Source organism: Xyrauchen texanus, chromosome 1 (assembly GCF_025860055.1).
Source record: "Xyrauchen texanus isolate HMW12.3.18 chromosome 1, RBS_HiC_50CHRs, whole genome shotgun sequence".
In the NCBI taxonomy this organism is placed as follows: Eukaryota; Metazoa; Chordata; class Actinopteri; order Cypriniformes; family Catostomidae; genus Xyrauchen; species Xyrauchen texanus.
In genome coordinates, this window is record NC_068276.1 from 60670659 (window position 1) to 60686502 (window position 15844).

Consider the following 15844-nt stretch of genomic DNA (forward strand, 5'->3'; position numbering starts at 1 on the left):
TACAATCCATACAGAGCATAAGTGAAGTCCAATTACACAAATACGTATTTTCTCTGGCAGTGATTTTGCATGTTGGTTTTAAAGGGACAGTACACCCAAAAATGAAAATTCTCTCATCATTTATTCAACCTCGTGATATCCCAGGTGTGTATGACTTTCTTTCCTCACCAGAACACATTTGAAGAAAAATATCTCAGCTCAGCAGGTCCTTAAAATGCAAGTGAATGGCGATTTCTCTTTTGAAGGCCCAAAAATCCCAGACTGTCTGCATAAACATCATCGATACGACTCCAGTGGTTAAATTAGTGTCTTCTAAAGTGACACGATCACTTTTGGTGTGAAAATAGATTAAATAAATAGATCAATATTTAAGTACTTTTTAACTATAATCCAACTCTTCCGTTACCGTTAGGCTTCACGCGAGGGTGGAGTCCAAGCGGTCTCTTGTGTGACGCATTGCCATGGATACCAAGGTAATCTCACGTTCTCCAATCGGTTGAGACATCCAGGATGGGCACACAAACGCACCATTGTGAGTAAAGAACCAGATAATAACAGATCTAAACCTAAGTTCCTCCTTCTCACTTGTAAACAGCGCTTCTCTTCCGGCTGTGGCTCACGTAAATCAGTTCAAAAATGTGTGTTTCAAATGCCAAAGCGATTACGTCACAGGCGCAAACCGCTGCGGACCGGAAGCATGATTTAGAGTTTAAAAAAGTACTTAAACGTGTATCTTTTTCACACCAAAAGCGATCGTGTTGCTTTAGAAGACATGAATTTAACCGCTGGTGTCATATGGATACGTTTATGCTGACTGTCTGTGATTTTTGGAGCATCAAAGAAAAATCTCCATCCACTTGCATTTTAAGGACATACTGAGCTGAGATATTTGTCTTCAAATGTGTAATGGTGAAGAAAGAGAGTCATACACACCTGGGATATCATGAGGGTGAGTAAATGATGAGAGAATTTTCATTTTTGGGTGTACTGTCCCTTTAAGCACCAAGCTAAAAACCCTCAAGAATAATCTTAGTGAATACTGTAATCCAACCTAAAATTTGCTTGTGTTTTATGGTTAAATGTTTTTGCTGAAAATACTATATTAAGCCGTTTAATCACAGGTACCATAGTGACAACTTGTCCCATAGAGTGTGGCAACATTCCAGCTGCTACAGGGGCATATCATCACAAAAGGTCAATGTGTTTATTAAACGTGATCATTTTCCCAGGCCAATTACAGTGACGATGTTCAATAGCTTTTTGATAGCCATGAATTTAAGGTTTGTGCCAACTAGCCCCGGTCTAATCCATTATTCTTACAGTTCCTCTTTCTGCATGTGTTTGTATGTTATATCACACTATACCTGGGTTCACAGCAATTAGCCAAGGCTCGTTGTTCTTCAGCCCTTGGATTTGAACCTTCACTTTGTGCACCTATCAAAACAACCCAACACACACCTGAAATTTGCTAAAAACAATGCAAGCTCTCTCGTGAAAGCACATGCCTATAATGCTTTACTGAACAACGGCTGTGATATGCACCGTCACACACTGCTAACTAACCTTGATCTGGTTATTTAATTTTCCCTTGGCTCTCACATCTTTGATGACAGTCGTGGTCCCAAAAGCCACCCCTGCATAACGCAACACTAGTGAACTATTGAGAGACAAACAGAAAGATTTTACCATCAGAATAAAGACAAAACACAAACTGGACAATCTTGGTGCAAGTTCTATATTTAATCATTTAGCAAATGCTTTTATCCAAAATGACTTACAAATGAAGTGTACTAGGATCTCAATAGTGACGTATTTTGACGTACCTGCACTCCATCTGGGGTTTGATGTCACTGGGTGGCTGTGTGGGATAATCAAACGCATCTTTGAACTCTACAGGTATACTGAAAGGAACCCCCACCTGGAGAGGAGAGGTAATGCAGGCTAACACAAAAGATGCCGCTTCACCCTCTGCGAGAAAGAGAAAGAGAGAGAGAGAGAGAGAGAGAGAGAGAGAGCATTAAAACTACAGTCATGCTAATCTTTTTGAAAAAGTAGTTAGCTACACTACAGGCTACAAACAATCTCAATCTTTTTAATTAAAGCTTTTATGTTATTATTTATTTAAAAAAACAAATAAGACATACGACAATCATTAAAAGACACTCAAAAACACACACAAGGTTTTATTTTATAATAATTATTGTTAAGCCTTCCCAGGTATTGACATGCATATCATTTAAAATGCAGTAGGCATCTCATTTTCATTTTAAAGGTCAAAAAAATATGTTCATCTATTCATGTTATAATATTACAGCTGGGATTAGACTAGAGATTTTATTAGTTTCATCATTTGGTCACATTTTAGCTTTTAAAAATGAACAAATCCATGTACTAAATCAATAAATATATTATATTATATTGCATATAAACTGTATATATATTGCATATAAACTGTATATATATATATATATATATATATATATATATATATATATATATATATAATTTGTTTTCTTATTCCCAATTTGGCATGCCCAATTCCCAATGCACTCTAAGTCCTCGTGGTGGTGTAGTGACTCGCCTCAATCCGGGTGGTCAAGGACGAATCTCAGTTGCCTCCGCGTCTGAGACCGTCAATCCGCGCATCTTATCACGAGGCTTGTTTAGCGCGTGTGTAGGCGTCACGCTATTCTCCGCGGCATCCACGCACAACTCACCACGCGCCCCACCGAGAGCGAGAACCACATTATAGTGACCACGAGGAAGTTACCCCATGTGACTCTACCCTCCTTAGCAACCGGGCCAAAATGGTTGCTTAGGAGACCTGGTTGGAGTCACTCAGCACGCCCTGGATTCAAACTCGTGACTCCAAAGATGGTAGTCAGCGTCAATACTCGCTGAATTACCCAGGCCCCATATTGCATATATTTTAGTTTGTTACATGTTTATTCCTCACAAGCTATTTTGTATCATTTACAAGTATTTACATTGATTTGTTGAACACGGGCTAAAAATCGGTACTGTCTCTTTAAGAAAACTGGCAGTTCTGTACAGAGTGTCTGAAATGAGCGCATATTAATGAGAGGGCTGGAATGGTTTTACTGTTGATAATAAATCCTTTGAACTGTTCCTCTGCAATTGGGTTATTTGCTTTAATTAACGCTGCTGGCTGATGGTTAAGAGTAGCTGTGTGGCTTCAGTGTGTGTGCATTTTACCTTTAATAGAGAATTTAAGGGAGTAATAAGGTAGACTCTTCCCAGCCCATTCACTGTTGGAGCTGTCACTCAGTATAGTCTGCAGATGCAGTGTGTAATTCCCAAGTTTATTGAGATTCTCTGCAAGAGATAACATTCACAGGATGGGCTAGTTCAGTGATAATTGGCAAACTAAAACAGTCCAAATAAATCCACACTTCATTAATAAAAATACATTTAAAATCATCTTGAATCACCCTACTGTTCAACTGAATCACATATAAATAACATATAGTGATGATGTATTGGATCTTTACCCATAGCCTTGAACCAGTACTCCCACTTGGAGGAATGCACGCCAATGTGAGAGTTAGTCTGGATGTTTCCTTTAGGAGCTGAAGGAAGAAAACAGCCAATTATAAACCACTGATCAGTATAAAGGCAGCTGACATCCTACATTAACAGCACACTGTTATTCTACAAACTTGGTTTAGTTTATTTTTTTCAAGATCCCTAAACTGAGAACAAAATGTCTAACACTACCTCCTCCTGGAGCTTTCAAGCTGTATCCAATAAACCTGGCACTTTACTTATTACCTTGTTCTGGAATAGTGTGCAACATCTTTAGTAACTGACCTACATTCCCATAGACTTACATTGACGGAATGTTCAAACACTCCAATGGAATGCTCATTCTGTTCCATTCCTCCTGCCCACCAGAGGCGGTGCTTAAGCACTAGAGGATTATGGCAGCGCCATATACCAAGAGAATATACCAACAAAGTCATGTGGTGACGTAGGCGGAGCTCTGAGGACGATAAGCCACAGTAGCTCAGCATTCGATCTCTTTCACTTTCTCGCCCAATATAGATTCTGTAAGTCATTAATTATCATCAAGTGCAGCTTACCAGAGCAGTGAAGCTTCAACCTCTCAGGCTGTGACAGCGCTTTTCTACGTTTGTGGGCTGTATTTTTCTACTGTTGTGAAGTTTTTAATTGGTTTGGTAACACTGAGCCTCACGGTACTATCCGGTGGTTGGTGTTTACTGCTGTAAAAAGTTAAAATTCTCCACTAATTGAATTATTCTCAGCAGATTGTTGAATTCTGCTTGGGAGCTCTGCATTGAAAAGATGCTCTCATAGACCAGTAATTGCACTGCAGTTTGCTGCCTATGTCGGAGAGACGGATCCGTCTTGCCGAGTCGGATCCTAACTCATCCGATACACTCGCACAGCACAAGCTAACTTCACTGCACACTCAGGAACGCCACACTACTGTAGCAGCCGGCACACTCCCCCAAACAGAGAAGTCTGCAGCTAAAAGAGACGGTTTGACTGATCATTTTCTATTTAGAACAGTTGCTGATCTCTCTTCTGAAACGGCGGAAATGAAGCGTCTCCTTCAAATCGCTTCAACCCGTTCCTCAAGCACCGGCGGTAGAAATTACACCAGAGAATGTTCAGGGTTCAAATCAAGGAACTAGGGAAGAATTTCATGATGCTTTGTCTACATATGCTTTAAACTAATTCTTCTGTTAAAATTTATTTGAGCAGTAAAGTTGTTTAAATTGTCATTTTAGTGTTTATTGACATTAAATCATCATGGCAACGAAGTTGTAACATTGTCTATAACTGTACTCATAAAAGGTAAGTAAGCTATTTTATTACACTAAAATCATGTTTACACGCATATCTTGTTGCTAAACCTTTGAAACAGTATTTTTTAAAAATGGACCCCATTCCCTTCCATTGTAAGTGCCTCACTGTAACCTTGATGTTTGTTTGTTTTTTAAAGAAAAGGAGGGGCGAGTCGAAATGAAATTTTGTCACAAATGCTGTCGATTGAGATTAACTTGTATTGAACCTGGAATATTCCTTTAAGTGCTCTCTCTCTCCCTATCTATCCATGTATCAGACCATTTATTTGAGACGTGCCGTTCTGTCTGAATATATATCCATCTAGCTAGTTGGTGTTTTGTCTTTCTGTCTGTGTAACTATACATTTTCAAACTAGTTTAAACTTTTAGACAAGGCTTTGTCAAGCCAACATCAAAGTCAAGTCTCAAGACAGTATATACTAAAATATTGACATTGATCCATTTGCACTATACTACCCCCAAAATTACCACATTGAATTTGGTTAAGTACACTTAGCACTTGCATTAGGTCAAATGGTTTCTCAAAGTTGGTTTTTAAACAACAATAATTGTTTGAGAGACTCACAGTGCCAAATTACTTTGAGATCAATCAGGAATTTCTTGGTATTGCCAGTCACAGGCAGACGAGATATTGACTCTCCTTTCTTGTTCAAAATCTCCACTTTAATTGGACCTGAATGAGAACAGATGTTAAAAAAAAGAAAAAAGAATGATTTGGCTGAATACTAAAATGCAAGATGTTTCTGGGGTGTCACAAGGATAATTTAGGGGTACAATGTCCCCCTAAAACCCCCTTAAATGCACCCTTGAATGGGTCTCATTCACTAACCATGTAGGCATGTATTTTGCAGAAAAACATACAGTATGTGCAAATGTTTTACGCAGTTTATTTACTTGTATGCATGTATTAGTGATTGTTTTTGACAGTCTATGTACGATAAGTATTGTATTGCCATTGTGTATATGAGTTTACCCAAGGGTGTGCCAGCCGATCGGGTGTCGTTCTCGCTCCATGGGTTTCCCTCAGGCCACGAAACCCTCAACCGATCTGGAAGTCTAATGATAACAAGAGTGTGTGAGACAGTCACAGAAAATCATGAAAACAAAATCTCCACTGTTACTGCCTTTAAAGCTAAAAAGTGTCATTGTGGAGCGGGATGTGGTCATGTGTCTGTCACTGGGGAGACAGGAAGCAGTAAGGGCCATCACCTGGTGATTGCTAACACTAAACACCTGTGTCTAGTTTCAGTGACGATGGAGACGGGCTTTAAAAGGCCACCGGAGCGACAGACAGGGAGAGAGAGTTCCAGTCACAAAGACCTGACATTACGAAAAGCTAACCGCTGCAAAGCTGTGTCTTTCTTGGCAGAAGAGTTTATGTTGTCTCTTAGACTGAAGCTAAGGCTTGCCCTCACTTCAGCTGAACAGAAAATAAAATGTAAGCTCTCACTTTGCGAACTCATCATCAATGTTCTTTTTAATGGCCACGGCTGTAGCCTGTCTGTCAATCTTTGAGATGGGAATGATCCTCTGCTCATCATATAACTCCTTCGGTTCCTATGGAAACACAAAACAGAGGCCCTTTGACTTTGGTGAGCCAGTTGTCCTCTGAATATGCAGCATGAACAAAATGGCAATGTTAGTTAGCTTTAAGAGCAACAGTAATACATTTCCTCACCAGTGCAACTTGCACGTGTCCTCCTGTGGCATACACGTCCTTTTCATGATCTCCAAAGAGCAGAAACTGAACTATAGAGCCAAAGAAGATTGGGTGAGTTTTCACCGACTTCACCTGTAACAGTGAAAGAAAAACTCCAGATTTGACTTATTTTGCATAAACGTTTGCATGTTCTTCATATACATAAAAATGCAGACAAATGTATGTCTTTGCATGTTGTCTGTGACTATGTGTATAGATAGATCAGTTCTCACATATTGTCCTGTCTTGTAAGTTTTGCCATCCCATTTAATGGTTTTGAATCGAGCCCAAGGTGACTGATGGCGTTTGATGGCCACATCTGTGCGTGACATCTCACCCATAAACCCCTCAAACTTCACCTGCAAACACACACACACACACACATATTCGTTTGTCATCTACTGAATATGTCAATCTGTGTATGCAATCTGTTTTTTTTTTTATTTGAATTAAAATCAGAAACCTTCAAGGAAAGCTCAATTAAAAAACAAATACAAATAAATAAAAAAGACAAAACCGTAGTAACGGTATGAGCACATCCAATGGAAGTGAATGGGGCCAGTCCATAAACATTGTTTCAGAGGTATAGCCACAAGACGTAAACATGACATTTAGTGCGATAAACTAACCTTAAAAAGACATATCCAATAATATAAACCCGGTAATCCGGTATCTGCTGGGAGGAAAATTTCCATCCACTCTACTGTTACAAAACTGACATTCCCTTAGCCCCAAATAGAAACTTTCTCTGAGCAATCAAACCTTGGCAACTAGTGTCTCTTTAAAATTCACAGGCACATACCTGCTTATCAAAGTCCTCGTGACACTTCTTTAACCAGCTAGTAAACTCCTTGTGGATCTTCACACGCTGCTCCTGGTTAACACATGAATACAGATCATGAATACTAGGCATCAGCTCAAATCACAACATATAAATGCATTTTTAAGAGTTTTATAGAGTTCAGGGGGCTCATTTATAAAGAAGCTTAAATGGTCTGCACTTATATAGTGCCTTTTTTAACCTTAGAGGTTACCAAAGCGCTTTACACTGCGACTCATTCACACACACATTCACACACCAATGATGGCAGAGCTGCCATTGGGAGCAACTTGGGCCAAGTTCAGTGACTTGGCCAAGGACCCTTCTGCCAACCCTGCGATTAGTGGCCGACCCGTTCTACCACCTGAGTCACAGCCGGCAAAAAAATGTGAACGTTTCCTAAACGTTTCTTCGAACGATTTACAGAATGTCCATAAGGATGGAAAATATTTTCCCAGTGCATCCCGCTTTATAAATATCAATTCATCTTAAAATAATCTGCCTACAGAACGCCCACAAACATCCTAACATGTTGAGACAGAATGCAATTTAAAAGCATGTGCAAGAAATGTTCTTGTGCAGTTGGCAAGGTTTTAAAACAAAAGTGAGTGCGGATACCCGTTTCTGCACATGTAATGTTGCCTATTTAATAACTGATCATCAGTTATTCATTTTCAATATCAATAATAAATCCACTCATTGACCACCTTTACTGTAAATCCACACCATTCTTCAACCAAAGTCCATATTCTTGCTAAACCTTAATTCCAAGAAGAGGTATGCATGTTCTTTTACATTAAATATGCATATTCTACACGGAAATCGTGTTTTTTATAAACTGGAAGCACTTTAGCACTGAGATTCTTTAACTGCATGCTGTGTCTCATGAGCGCACATTCGAATTTGGCTGCAGTGGGTCCTGAGTTGTCATGGATCGCTTTAGTTGAGCCATTATATTCCACAGTTGCATTTACATCGCAATTAACCACATCAACTCTGATTCTGCTTAAACCTTTCCAGGGACTGTTTTCACGACATTCTCCATTTTACAGCATGGCTACAGACCAGTTGGACATCTGTTGAAGTGTTGCAAACTCAAGATTTGAGCATGAGAACTTGTACAATACTCGTTCAATGTAATGTGTGTCCAAAGATGAGATCCACGCACTCCATCTCATAATGTGTCTTCTATTATCCTTTCTGATGTTAACAGTCCGTTGTTGATCAAAAAGTAAACAACAAACATTTATACTAATCAAACATTGAGGTTAAAACAACCGTGCAACTCGCTCAGCAGTAAAAATTTGCTCCCGGACCTGCTGGTACACTTTAGGGCTGCAACTAACTTGCTTATTGCAACGATTAATCATTAGCTTTAAACTGATTATTTATATGTATTAAACATGCTTGCTTACAATAAAAAGGATCAAATTATATTTAAAAAATACCTCTAAATGACAATTCAGGGTCAGTTTTGATTCCCAAATCCGAACGCATGTTCCTCCCGGAATCAAATGCCCTGCCGACGTTCCCAGACTGAGTTTGTGTAGGAGTCGGCGTTGTGTTGGGAGTCATCATTTAGATAACGTTACCTAGCGTTGTAGACAGTTGTCACTGTTGAATAGCGGAAGGGAAGCAATGAGGCTCTCGGGAACGCACATAAACGTAACATCCTTTGGATTTTCCCGGCAAAAGAGACCCGCTCCCTTCGCATGAAAATCAGTCTACAGGCATTCACAGGCAACCTAGGAAGTCTGGGAAGGGCTCATTTTTTAAGGTGTGTTAAAAGCTGTTCACACATTGGCAAAAAAAAAATTTAAATGTTACATATTGCACCTTTAATATCACAGTAATTTAAGCACAGCCTCTATAAAAATATAAATGTAAATGTGTAAAAACAGTTTAATAGGGAAAAATATTATCCGACTAGTAATTCCAGTTTGGACTAGCAGCATCAGAACCATTAAATCGACTAGCCTCGCACATCCCTACTTAAAACAATACATAAAAATTATTATAATATATATATATTATATAACATATAGGGAAATTTGTATATTTTTAATAAGCTGAAACTGTGATTACAATTCTGAAAAGTGAAATATAAAATAAAATATACAATCTTACATATTATAGGATGTGTAGTCTTATACTGTATATGAATACCATTCAGCCTTGGCCAAAAGTATTGGCAGTGACATAAATGTTGTGTTTCGCAAAGTTTTCTGCTTCAGTTGTTCAGCTGAGTTTCAACTGCAGTGAAGGCGGCTTCAGGACGTACCAGAGTGTCCAGCAAGCACCAGGACCGTCTCCTCCTGAGGAGTCAGCTACGGGATCGTGTCACCACCAGTGCAGAGCTGCTCAATATTGGCAGCAGGTTGGTGTGAGTGCATCTGCACGCACAGTGAGGCGAAGACTTTTGGACAATGGCCTGGTGTCAAGAAGGGCAGCAAAGAAGCCACTTCTCTCCAAGAACAACATCAAGGACAGACTGAAATTCTGCAGGAAGTACAAGGATTGGACAGCAGAAGACTGGTGCAAAGACATTTTCTCTGATGAAGCCCCCTTACGACTGTTTGGGACATCTGGGAAATCGATAGTCTGGAGAAGAAAACGTGAACGCCACCATGAGTCCTGTGTCGTGCCAACAGTGCAGCATCCTGAGACCATCCATGTGTGGGGTTGCTCTTCATCACAGGGAGTGGGCTCGCTCACAATCCTGCCCAAAACACTGTCATGAATAAAGAATGGTATCAAAACGTCCTGCAAGAGCAACTTCTCCCAACGATCCAGGAGCAATTTGGTGATGATCTGTGCATTTTTCAGCATGATGGAGTACCATGTCACAAGGCAAGAGTGATAATGAAGTGGCTCTGAGATCATTACATTGAAATTTTGGATCCGTGGCCAGGCAACTCCCCAGATCTTAATCCCATAGAGAACCTGTGGTCAATCCTCAAAAGGCGATTGGACAAGCAGAAGCCCACAAATTGTGATCAAGTCCGAGCACTAATAAGGCAAGATTGGATCTCCATCAGTCAGGATTTGGCCCAGAAGCTGATATCCAGCATGCCAGAGCGAATTGCAGAGGTTAAGAAGAACAAGTGTCAACACTGTAAATATTGACTCAGTTGACATTTAACAACAACACAAAGCACAGATATTTGTTTTTTACCCGGCCCACCATGTCACATAAATAACAAAATGTGTTGTGATAGGTCACTTTTAATGTCGGTCAGACGGCCCATTTCAATCTTGTGTGGTTCAAATATGCACGCTGTGAGTTGGAGAAAATGGATGCGTTTCTCAGGCAGGTTAATGTATAGATATTTTCCATGTTAATTTCAAGCACTTTTAAGCACTTTTCAACAAATCATGCCGATTTTCCAGGTATTCCAGTCCTTACATTTCTAAAAGCTAAATTGAAGCACTTTATGGAGCTTGTGCGAGCCCTGACGAGCACAAAAAATCCCATTGGTACACATGGTCAGTTGCCGTATGCACAAGAACATTTTCTTGTCAGTTTCTGCCTTTATAAATCCCCATTTGCTCCTCACTTTTGACGTAAGATTAAATTCATGGCTCTAAGGATCAAATCTGATCCTACATACGTATTATAAAGGATGCCCCAGATGTTTGTTTGTGTACCTGGCCCTTTTGCACTCTGGTAAAGATGGTCTCTTTGTCTCGAAGTTGAAGCTCGAGGTCCATGAAAGTCAGTTTGTTGGTGCTGACCTGGAATCGGTCATTGGCGAAGAGGACACCTGAAATGCGGTTATAACACTCCAGCGGTATTGAGCCAGCTTTCTTGGGCCTCGCACACCACTCAAACCTAAAACACACACACATTATCATTCATGCTTTCATTACATCTAGTGTTCTGATATATTGGAAACTAATTATTCATTGATCTTTTTCGATGGGAACAAAGCAGTAGTTTGGAATATTCTCCCTCAACAGGAAGGTAAAACAAATTTTTCACTTGTAATAGATGAACATGTAAGTTCTACATTAACCTTGTGCGACTCGCGTCCACATGTGTGGACGTTGTATTTTGGCTTTGATATACGCAACGCATAATTTAAATTAATTTAAACCGACTGAATACTGTACACAAGACTGTCATGATGTCCACATATGTGGAAAATGGGACATTACAGAGTAACTTTCAACATTAACACATCTGTGGGTCATTTTGCTTCATTTTCGCTAATTTTGTTATCTCTGTATATTACGGTTATATTCATAAACATTAGTAAATGTAAGTGCAATGTAGTTCTAGCGGGAAGACTAGCAGCTGTACATCATCACATCATTAGCTGGGTAATTCCTAGCCAATCACATGTAAGTCATTGCTTTATAAGCCTGCTCACAATCAATCACATTGCTGTTTCAGTGTGCTAACACGGCAACCTCCACCACCCCACCACCACCTGTTGAGTCCCATCCCGCATGGGGGTAGGCTGCCTCATGCCGGCAGGATATGACAGTTCCGAATACAACATCTTTGGACCGCCAGACGGAGCTTATGCCAAAGAGAGACATTACTTATCTATCTTATGTTCATCAAATAAATGTCATCTTAATTTCACTCCAGCTGTGAGTCTTCCTGTTAGAAATGCATTCCTATATTTACGGTGCATTTCATTTTGAGAATACATGGCTTCATCCAGAGGATTTATATGGAGTTAGGATGAAAATAAGGTGCTTTTCGAACTGTTCTGGGACAAGTGCAGACAGACAATACACTGGAGGTTAAGTCATTCACTACATAGGGAGCAAGGGTGCATCCTATATTGCTCTATGCAGTTGAGTGCATTCACTCCGTTTCAGGCTGCAGATGATGTTTGGACCACTCAACAAGTTTGGCAGATATGGGACAATGATAACCAGTGATTGGATTCAAAATGTTACAACTTAGTCCCGCTGCCCACATATGTGGACATCAATTTTAGAAAAAAAATGGAAAATGCAGCAGTCATGCTCGGGTCTCAGGACGTAAAAAATTTAATTTTGAGGGGATGTTTCAAAGATTGTCTCAATAACATTTGAAGATGGGTCAATTGCTGATAAATCGATCTATACGGTCTCCAATTGCATCACCAGAGAAATGTGATTATGTCACTGTGATACAGCATTAAGAGGTTTAAAGCTGTCAGAATGTGAGATAGTTTTACTCTGAGACAGAAGTGTAGGGGATCAGACGTCCATTCCAGAAGCACTCAAAGATGGGACGTTTCCCCCGGCCCTCAGAATTCAAAACAATACACTCTTCATCTTCATCCTCTACAGGAGCTGAAACACAACCACACAAGAAAACATAACTCATACACACAAGTAGGGCTGCAGTAATTAACTAATCGTAACAAGTGTCAATTCCAGATTTAGTTTCCCTCAATGTGTTATTTTGCAAAAATGAGTAAAGTAACCAATCAGAGACATGTCTATTGAGCGCATTAATTACTCCTGTCCCAGACACAATCTGACTTATTTTGGCACTTTCTGTGCTGATTTTGTTGGAAAATAATTTTTGATGTTTAACTGAGTTGAGAGTACTACAGTCTAAATGGCCGCTAAAGGTATGATCAAATTAGTCAAAATACACAGAGGAATGTGAAATCTGTGAATGATGCGTGTCCCAATTCTGCGGAAATCTTTTTAGTGCAGTTACTGCAGTATGATGCATGTTTTATGTCTGACATGAACACATTGTTCTGGATGTGTAGCCTAAATATAGAACATGGTTGCCCAATACCAGAGGTGGTATAAACAAGACAAAAAAACAAGAACATCAAAAAACAATATCGCTGCAAGCAGCAATCAACAGGCCCAAGCACCTTGAGCCCATTTCCTCCTGGCAGCTTTAGTAAATCAATGCATAAAAAAAAATTACGAGATTTGTGTAAATGTACATTTATATTTTTTCAAAGACTGTTGTAAGGGCCACACTTCCTGCTGCCAGTTGGTGGCACTACGACCATGACCCACAGTAGATACATCAGTGTAATCGGCCCTCAAGGCCAAACATACGGGTCAATTTTTATGTAAACAAATGTCTTTGTGTTGTTGTCATAGGTCAGATGAATTCCCTATGAGGAGTATTTCAAATTTCAGAGCATGCGTTTTTCAAACGATGCACACAGAAGAAATGAGACAATTCTTTCTTCCTATTTTTTGTTAATTTATCACGTTGCCATGGAGACACCGTTTGAGACATCAAAAATCCATTCACAATTCAGCATCTTCAATGTTTTGGCTTGACGTTGCCTACGTTTGGTGCCAGTCAGATGAATTCCCTATGAGGAGTATTTCAAATTTCAGAGCATGCGTTTTTCAAACTATGCAACATGGCAGACTTCCTGTTGGGCAGAGCCTATGACTGTGAGGGTGAATGTTGTCCAGCTTGATGAGATCTATATGTGTACAAAGTTTAGTGACTGTAGGTGAAAAGGCCTGTGCTACAGAGCCTCTCAAAAATAAAATTTTCTAGGGGTCGGCAGAGAGCCCCCCGTTGACCCCCCATGTGAACTTTTGCCAAGCGCTAATGGCCGACGAGTCTGATGCGTGTGCAAATTTTCAGGAGTTTTTGAGCATGTTAAGGGACCTAAAAGCCCCTGAAACCTTGAAAAGAAGAATGTTAACAGTAATCCTCTTTTTGTACAAAATATTTTTAACCTTTGTAAACTCAACATATGAATCATGTATTCAAGGTGCAAGAATAGTATTTAAATACCTCTTACTTGAAGGATACACCATGTGGTATATCAAAGTCTATGTGTGCTTTAAAATCAGAAGAATGTCTAAAAACTAGACATGTTTTAATCTAGATTCTTGAACTAAGACTTATAATTTATCAACTTCTAGATAAACTACACATATTCCAACAGGAAGTTTAAATTCAGTTGTCAATAATTTAAACCTTAATACCTGCTGCATATGGATCCACTGGATAGGTTTCTCGATCATAGAGGAACGGGTGATATCTGATCAATCCCTCTACTAATGAATCTCCAGCTCCAGTGGCTTTAAACTCAAACGTCGACACACTGGCGTTCACATACAGCGTCTGCATGTCATTATCCACCTGTCGCAGGTTCATCACGCGGGGAACACGAGGGGAGCGCTCAAACAAACAGATCTGAGAGACAGGGATTAAAAAGGTCATTCTGATGCACACTAGGATGAATCCAGCATCCTGAAGCCTCATATACCGTACATGCATCTTTACCTGAATGTCAATGTTGGACACATTTCTTGATATCTTCTTGTCGTTCCCATCAACGCCGTGTACATAGTAATGGTAAGTGTGCCTGAAATTGCACAAACAACATTAAATGGGCCATGACTGGACTTAAATATAATATAATAATAAACCAAATAATTTTTACTTTACAATTAAGCATTGGCTGACTTAAACTGTGATCATTCAATGAACTATTAAAGGAACAGTGTACTCACAAATGAAAATGATGTTGCTCAATACCCACAAAAAGAGTTTAGCAACATATCTAAACTTGCTAACCGCTCTGCCGTCATTGGTGTGTGAATGGGACGTAGTGTAAAGCACTTTGGCAACCGCTAAGGTTAAAAAAAGCGCTATATAAGTGCAGACCATTAACCATTTACAATGAGAGTGAATAAAGAGAATTTTTCATTTTAGAGTGAACTACTCCTTTAAGATAATCACGCACAATGATCTACCATTGGTCTAAATGATGATTGAGTGTATGTGCGTTTAAGACGTACGCTAACTCTCTGGTCCACAGATCGAAGTGTTGTTTGAGGTAGATGACGTGCTCCGCGTGGATGCCGCTGATCACAACTGCAGTGAAGCTCTCCTTACCTTCCTCTTCAAGAACAACAGACTGCAGGAACTGCTCCTCACTCACATTGACGTGAGAGAAATCGCCAGGCTGAGAGAAAATACCTTTAACCATTAAAAAAACTGGGATTATCGATGATGACGTGATGAAGTAGTTGTATCTCACTCACCTTTCGGTTTCTGATGAAGCCAGAGTAAATGTCTTCCTTGTTTTTCTCTTTTCGCTCAAACTCTTCTTTAGATATTACAAACTCATGAACATCTAGAGAGCCCGCAGGTTTACTGATCATCTGAAACATGCACATATAACATTGATACACATGTATTATGTTAATGAATGCCCAATTCCCACTACTTAGTAGGTCCTCGTGATGGCGAGGTAACTCACCTAAATCTGGGTAGCGGAGGACAAGTATCAGTTGCCTCCGCTTCTGAGACCGTCAATCCGCGAATCTTATCATGTGACTCGTTGTGCATGACACCGCGGAGACTCACAGCATGTGGAGGCTCATGCTATTCTCCGCGATCCACACACAACTCACCACACGCCCCATTGAGAGCGAGAACCACTAATTGTGACCACGAGGAGGTTACCCCATGTGACTCTACCCTCCCTAGCAACTGGGCCAATTTGGTTGCTTAGGAGACCT

At 39.9% G+C, this 15844-nt stretch overlaps 1 protein-coding gene across 1 annotated transcript in view; it reads right to left on the bottom strand.

The window, feature by feature from the left end:
* Positions 1-15844, bottom strand: part of LOC127649387 (structural maintenance of chromosomes flexible hinge domain-containing protein 1-like) — a 75294-nt gene that overhangs the window by 49966 nt on the left and 9484 nt on the right. Inside the window, exons 7-23 of the mRNA XM_052134456.1 lie at positions 15365-15484; positions 15119-15285; positions 14601-14682; positions 14300-14510; positions 12550-12667; positions 11021-11204; positions 7355-7426; positions 6786-6911; positions 6532-6645; positions 6304-6410; positions 5827-5909; positions 5419-5526; positions 3513-3590; positions 3217-3336; positions 1824-1968; positions 1564-1657; positions 1365-1434 (exon numbers count right to left, since the gene is read on the bottom strand). Of these exons, the coding sequence (XP_051990416.1) occupies positions 1365-1434; positions 1564-1657; positions 1824-1968; positions 3217-3336; positions 3513-3590; positions 5419-5526; positions 5827-5909; positions 6304-6410; positions 6532-6645; positions 6786-6911; positions 7355-7426; positions 11021-11204; positions 12550-12667; positions 14300-14510; positions 14601-14682; positions 15119-15285; positions 15365-15484 (1999 nt within the window). The remainder of the gene's footprint in view (positions 1-1364; positions 1435-1563; positions 1658-1823; positions 1969-3216; positions 3337-3512; positions 3591-5418; positions 5527-5826; positions 5910-6303; positions 6411-6531; positions 6646-6785; positions 6912-7354; positions 7427-11020; positions 11205-12549; positions 12668-14299; positions 14511-14600; positions 14683-15118; positions 15286-15364; positions 15485-15844) is intronic.